The following is a 7,432-nucleotide window of genomic DNA, read 5'->3' as shown; positions in this document are numbered from 1 at the left end:
TGACGCCCTACGCTAACCTGTGCAACAGTTAGATTTTGTCTCAAAAACAAAATATCATACTTCAGTGTAAGTAGGTGCAAGCATCTGTCAACTTCATTTTGTCTACCACGTTTGCTACCTGAGTATTTTTGTTCTGAAATACATGTTATTTTATGCTAAAGTATTTCTCTCGTCCTTCTCCTTCATATAGCAGTTAATAATATTGAATTCCTATATTCTGCGTGTAGGCAGGTTGTGTTAGCTATTTTAGGGGTTCCCCCACACACCGGGGGCGAAAACCAAGCAGAAAAGCATAACTGACGTGCAGGGGGCGTTCCCGACCGAAGAGGCCCCGCCCACACCCAGGTCCCGCCCAGTTGCGCGCGAGCGCCTCCAGCCACACTCAACATGGCGCCGGCGCCGGCTTGCTGAGGCGCCTGCGCTGGTCTCAGGCGATGAGTTCCACACCAGTCATGGCGGCCACAGGGCAGTCTGTGAGCAGCGGGGCTCTGGAGACCTGCAGTCTGAATCGGATTTTGGAGGCGCTGAAGCTGCTGCTGAGCCCAGGAGGTGAGAGGACGCATCTCGGCGCTTGACTGGACTCGGGACGCTCAGGGCCGCCAGGCTTCCAGGGCTGCCCTGCCTCCCTTAGCGTGCGCGCCTCGGGCTCTCTCCGGGCCTTCTGCCCCGCTGCTGGGGGGGTTTGGGCATTGTCTGCCCAGCCTCATTTCATCCTTGAGGAAACCAAGGTTCAAGGAGGGCACGGGAAACGTTGAGCACTGATGTAGCCACTTTCTCTCGAGTGCTTGTCTGGTGGCAGGCACTGTGAAGTGCCTTGGGGTCACTATTTCATTCAGTCCTTCCTGCCGCGCTCTTGGCGTTGTGACTGTGGAAACCCCTTCCGAGGGTTAGGCGCCTGTCAGTGTATTATGTGAGGTCTCGACCGCTTGGGGGCGCAGGGTTTAATGTGGACCCTCGAGATTTGTTCAAAATGCCAAGGAGTCCAGAAATCAGAAGCAGTGACGTTTAAGCTAGTTTAGGGAGCGTGTTTAGGGATTTAGAATCTTAAGGGCCATCGGGAGTGGATGAGGCCACCACTCTCCTTTTAGAACAGAGGACACCCGAGGCTCACTGCAGAGAGTAAGGTAACCCGCCCCAAATCATGTGGTCAAGTTAGGGGCAGAACACCGGCCTAGGACCAAGATCTTCTGAACCCTCTCAGACTAAGGCCAGATAATTCAATATAGAGTCTCTGATGTTATCTGGAGCTTTGAGAAAGAACATAAGGAGTTCTATTTATAATTGGACTGTATGTTTTGGAGGAAGAGATCTGTAGGATTAGCAAGGTAAGGGGACATGAAAGGCCATGAGGTGATGTTCCCAGTCTCAAACTTGAGATATACCTCTAACTGCAAAAACTCCTCCAAACTTTACACCATACCAGTAGGAAATGAAAAGAAATTACAGTGAATGAACCAGGCAGCCGGTTTACACTTGTAATCCCAGCTAATCAAGAGGCTGAGGAAAGAGGATTGATTGCTTGAGCCGCGGACTTTGAGGTAGCTGTGAGCTATGATGACATCATGGCCCTCTAGCCTGGGCAACCGAATGAGATTCTGTCTCTAAATAAATAAATTAAATAAATAAATAAGTGACTGAAAGGAATAGATATCGTTTTTCATGGTGACAGCATTTTCCGAAGTGTGATATAGATGGTTTTAGATGGTACTAGAGAAACATTCCAAGATTGAAAAGTGTAGTATAGGCTCGGTGCTTGTAGCACAGTGGTTATGGCGCCGGCCACATGCACCGAGGGTAGCAGATTAGAGCCTGGCCCGGGCTAGCTAAACGACAATGGCAACTGCAACAAAAAAATAGCTGGGCATTGTGGTGAGCACCTGTAGTCCCAGCTACTTGGAATGCTGAGGCAAGAGAATCACTTAAGCCCAAGAGTTTGAGGTTGCTGTAAGCTGTGATGCCATGGTACTCTACCGTGGGCGACATAGTGAGATTATGTCTCCAAAAAAAAAAAAAAAAAATTGTAGTATAGTGTAGTGATCATGGGCCTAGGTTCTGGGGCCAGACTGCCCATTTTGAATCCAGGCTCTGCCACTTTGTAAGTTTATATGCCCTGGAGCAGATAAGTTAGCCATAGTCTTGGAAATGAAAATAATAATATTCCCTACCTTACAGGGTAGTTGTAAGAATTCATTTAATATACATAAAGCACTTAAAATAATGTATCTGCTATTACTAATTTAAATTTTTTAAATGATTTCGTTTAAATAAACAAATAACAGTACAGCTGGGACTCAGATAAATGACAAAAATCATGGCACTGGTCTGTGACTGAAATTTGGAAAACACTGTTTTAAGGCAACAATTCTCAGACTTCCTGATTTCAGGACTCTTTACCCTCTTAAAAATTGTTGAGGACCTCAAAGGTTTGTAGGTTACATGTATCAATATTTACTGTATTAGAAAGTGATTTTAAATTAAGCCTTTAAAGTACTTATTTGAAAATAATAAACCCTTTTGCATGTTGACATAATGACATTTTTAATGAAAAATAACTATATTTTATAAAATAAAGTGACTTTTGGGAAGAGTGGCATTGTTTTACATTTTTGCAAATCTCAGTTGGATTTTCACATCCAATTGTGGTTCCAATCGAAGTAGTCGAAGAAACCCTATGCTTACATAGATATGCAGTTGGAGAAGGGAGGAGAGTTCAGTCACCTTTTCAGATCATTGTGTATATTCTTTTATACCATACTAAAACTCACCAAGAGTCAATTTTCATAAAAGTTTGCTGAAATGTGGTATCTGAACTCATATCAATTAACTTTTCATACTCAGTACACATATAAGAATTTAAAAGGTAAATAATGACTTAGTATTATTTAAAAAATAATAATGTTATTATTTAAATAACAATTGTTAATTATTATTAAAACAATACTTTTATTTAAATAATAAAAATTTTAAAAATTGAAAATTTTCAATAAAAATTTTAAAAATTATTATTTTATTATTTAAATAATTAAAAAAATTGTTATTTTTGAAACAAAGTCTTGCTCTGTTGCCCCAGTTAGAGTGCAGTGGCATCATGATAGCTCACTCGGCAACCCCAAGCTCCTGGGCTCAAGTGATCCTTTTGCCTCAGCCTCCTGAGAAACTGGGACTACAAGCACCATCACACTTGGTTAATTTTATCTTACTTTACTCAGGCTGCTCTCAAATGATTTTCCCATCGCAGGCTCCCAAAGTGATAGGATTATAGGTGTGAGCTACCACGTCTGGCCCTGACTTTGTGTAATTGTGAAATAGTTTTGACCTTGCAGACCCCTGAGAGAATCTTAGGAACCCCCTGGCAACCTAGGTCCCTATAGTACTACACTTTGAGAGCTGCTGCTTTATTGCAATGAGACCATTTATTTTCAAGTAGATTTTATTTTCATCACCAGTAGAGGGCAGAGAAGACTACTTCGTTAAGGGAACTCTTAAAAAAACTTCACTGAGCTTTCAAGTCACTTTCTTTGTGCCCCATGTTTGGGTTCCAAGATGTTATAAAGTCCTAGGAAGTCATTTAGAGGTTGATTAGTCATTTTAATGGTTGGTAGCAACAAGCTATAAGAGCACTCATTTCCTTCTGAGGTATATAGAATTAGCCAAAGGAATCAGATATTCATGCTAGTGGGGCAGAAAATTGCCTTGGATCTTACTTTTATTGTTCCTTTTTAAATGTAGTTAATACTTGCTATAGTAAAGGCTAAAAAACCCCCATAAACCAAAGAAGAAAATTAAAATTACCTCAATCTTACTACTCAGAGATTATAACTACTAGCAAGCTAGAAAATATTATTTTTTCTTTTTAAAAAATTGGACTCGGCTTGGCGCCTGTGGGTCAAGTTGCTAAGGCGCCAGCCACATACACCCAAGGTGGCAGGTTTGAATCCAGCCCAGGCCTGCCAAACAACGATGGCTGCAACCAAAAAATATCCGGGCGTTGTGGCGAGTGCCTGTGGTCCCAGCTACTTGGGAGGCTGAGGCAGGAGACTCGGTTGAGCCCAGTAGTTGGAGGTTGTTGTGAGCTGTGATGCCACAGCACTCTACCCAGGGGGATAGCTTAAGGCTCTGTCTCAAAGAAAAAAAAATTGGATTCATATATATTGTTTTATAACCTTAAATTAACTTTTAGAGTAGAAATAATATATATTTAATGTAGAAAAAAAATTTAAGCAAAAAAAGAAAAACAACCTATAACCCAACCACCCAAAATCATCATATTTAATTATTTATTTATTTATTTTTTGAGACAGTTTCACCTATGACGCCCTTGGTAGAATGCTGTGGTGTCACAGCTCACAACAACCTCAAACTCTTGGGCTTAAGCTACCCTCTTGCCTCAGCATCCCAAGTAGATGGGACTACAAGCACCCGCCATAATGCTATTTTTTGTTACAGTTGTCATTATTGTTTAGCTGGCCTGGGCTGGGTTCAAACCCGCCAACCTTGGTGTATGTGGCTGGCACCATAACCACTGTGCTACCGGCGCTGAGCCAAATCTTGAGTTCTTACTGATATTCTTTCTTTCTTTCTTTCTTGAGACAGACTCTTACTATGTTGCCCTTGGTAGAGTGCCATAGCAACACAGTTCAGAGCAACCTCAAATTCTTGGGTTTAAGCAATCCTCTTGCCTCAACCTCCCAGGGACTACAGGTGCCTGCCACAACACCTGGCTGGTTTTTGTTGTTGTTGTTGTTATTGTAGTTGTCATTGTTGTTTGGCAGGCCTGGGCTGGATTCAAACCCGCCAGCTCTGGTGCATGTGGCTGGCTCCTTAGCCACTTGAGCTACACAGGTGCTGAGCCTGATATTCTCAATTCACATGAAATGTTTGGGGTATTTATATTTCATAAATTTTTTCATAATATTTCATTATGAAAATTTTGATGCTTACAGAAAAGCTAAAAAGATTTTACAGTGAATACTTGTTTGTATACCTGACCTTGATTTACAGTTAAAATTTTACCATAATTGAATGATCGTATATTTGTCTACCTATCTGTTCTTTGATTCTGTATTTTATATTTGTATTTATTTTATCTGAATGTTGGCTGCTAATGAAATTAATGTAATTATTTACTTATTATACATCTATTTGTATACTATATATAAATATATAACCACATTTGTACATGAAGAGAAGAGCAAGTAATATATTGTTTTGTATTCTTTCTCATTTTTGTGTATGAGGTAGCATGATAAATATACATTCTTCTGCATCTTTTTTTAACTTAATTTTTCTTAGAGATCACTACAGAGATACATAGAAATCATCCTCTTTTCCTTATATAGCTGCAGTTTATTCAACCAGTTCTGTATTCATACCATTAATATCATTGTTTACTCAAGCAGTTCTTTGCTAATGGATGTTTGGATTGTTTCAAGTCTTTGGCTGATACCAGAGGTACTTGCAGTGCATAATCTTGTAAAATATGTCATTTTGCATTTCTGCCTGTGTCTGTAGAAGATAGATTCCTACAAGTGGGATTGCCGGGCCAAAGAGAAATGCTTATGTAATTTTGTTAGATATTGCCAACTTTCTCTCCTAGTTCCTACCAACAATGTATGAGAGTGTGTGTTTCCCCATAGACTTGCCACAGAATGTGTTATAAAACTTTTGGATTTTAGCCATTTTGAGAGATGGGAAGTGATATTTCAGTATAGTTTTAATTTATTTTTATTATGAGTAAGATTGATCATATGTTCATGTTGAAGGGCCATTTGCATTTCTTTTTCTATAAACGGTTCGAATCTTTTGCTCATATAGTGTTTCATTGGTTTTGTTCACATTAGAATATAGTATGAGCATGTCATTTAATAGTGTTCAACATCATTTAATAGCTGCAAAATATTCCTTTATTCATTTGTTCAACAACAGTGTATTGAACAGCTTCTGTCTGTGAGGCCTTGTTCCAGGCAAAGAGGGTACAACAGTGAGGAAAACAAATCAATATCACTGTTCTCAAGAAGTTTTTATTCTAGTTGGTGGAATAACAATAAACAATAAACAAAATATTAATAAATACTTAACACCATACTGTATATTAGATATAAGTAGAGCATAATTTGTTTAACCAACTGTGTTATTAGATATTCTTTTCTAATTTTATGCAATTATATGCATAATGCAGTGTTGAAGTAATTATCGATTACATTTGTATTCCTTCTGATTTGTTTCTTACAAAGTATATTAACTTTAGTTTTGAGGTCTGTTGCATCTTGTATTTATTTATATTTTCAACATTTTTCTTTTTGTTTTATAAACAAATAGAAAAGTTGAAAGAGTCATATAGTGAACACCCTTAAATATAGCATTTATATTCTACAATTTACATTTAATATATTTGCTTTATCACATTTTTATCCATTTATCCATCAATTCCTCTTTTTAATTTACTTTTTTTTTTTTTTTGAAACAGAGCCTCACTCTGTTGCTCAGGCTTCAGTGCCATGGCCTCAGCCTAGCTCACAGCAACCTCATACTCTTGGGCTCAGGGGATCCTCCTGCCTCATCCTGAGTAGATGGGACTGCAGGTGCTGGCCACAACACCCAGCTAATTTTTTGTATTTTTGGTAGAGACAAGGTCTCGCTCTTGCTCAGGCTGGTCTCAAACTCCTGAGCTCAAGGAATCCTCCTGCCTCACCTCCCAGAGTGCTAGGATTACTGGCACTAGCCATTGCTCCTGGCTTTATTTACTTTTTGAAAAAATTTATTTACTTATTTTTGATGCATTCAAAATGAGTTACAGATATCAGTACACTTTACTCATTATAACATTAGCTAGAGTTCAACATTTATTTGGCTTTTTTTGTGGTTTGCTCATTTGTTAAGGTAAAATTTACATAGAATGAAATGCACAAATAATAAGTTTCCCATTTGGTGAGTTTTAAAAATATATATGCCTATGTAATTCAAACCTCTGTCAAGACATAGATCATTACTATCACCCTAGAAAGTTCCCTCCTGCTCTTTCTGAATCAGTCTTCATTTCTACTCTCCTAGAGGCAACTGGTCCTGGGTTTTTTACCCCATAGATTAGTTTTGCCTATTCCAGTCTTTGTTGTGAACATATGTATTGATTTTTCTTGGATAGGTATGTTGGAAAAGAATTGCTGGATTCCAGGGTAGGTGTGTATGTGGTATTATAAGAAACTGCCAGACCAACTGTGCTTTACTGACGCTATACTTCTGCCAGTAGTGTATGAGAGTTCCAGTTGATTCACATCATTTAGTGTTGTCAGTCTTTTTAAATTTTAGCCTTTCTGATGTGGGTGGGTATATAGCAGTAACTCATTGTGGTTTTAATGTAAATTTCCCTGATAATTAATGATAGATATTGAGCATCTTTTCTTATATAGTTAGTCATTTCAATATTTTCTTTTTT

The 7,432-nt window shown here is 38.8% G+C and overlaps 1 protein-coding gene across 1 annotated transcript in view; it reads left to right on the top strand.

Annotated features, from left to right (window-relative positions):
- Window positions 1–387: 387 nt before the first annotated feature.
- The window catches only part of TANGO6 (transport and golgi organization 6 homolog), a gene marked incomplete at its 3' end in the record, with an annotated part of 158,372 nt that continues 151,327 nt past the window's right edge, over window positions 388–7,432 (top strand). The window contains exon 1 of the mRNA XM_023518916.1: window positions 388–549. Coding sequence (XP_023374684.1) covers window positions 435–549 — 115 coding nt within the window. The remainder of the gene's footprint in view (window positions 550–7,432) is intronic.

The sequence above is a fragment of the Otolemur garnettii genome, unplaced genomic scaffold (assembly GCF_000181295.1).
Source record: "Otolemur garnettii isolate 467f Iridium unplaced genomic scaffold, OtoGar3 scaffold00151, whole genome shotgun sequence".
In the NCBI taxonomy this organism is placed as follows: Eukaryota; Metazoa; Chordata; class Mammalia; order Primates; family Galagidae; genus Otolemur; species Otolemur garnettii.
Note: the sequence above shows the minus strand (reverse complement) of the source record. Positions and strands in the feature narration are given on the sequence as shown.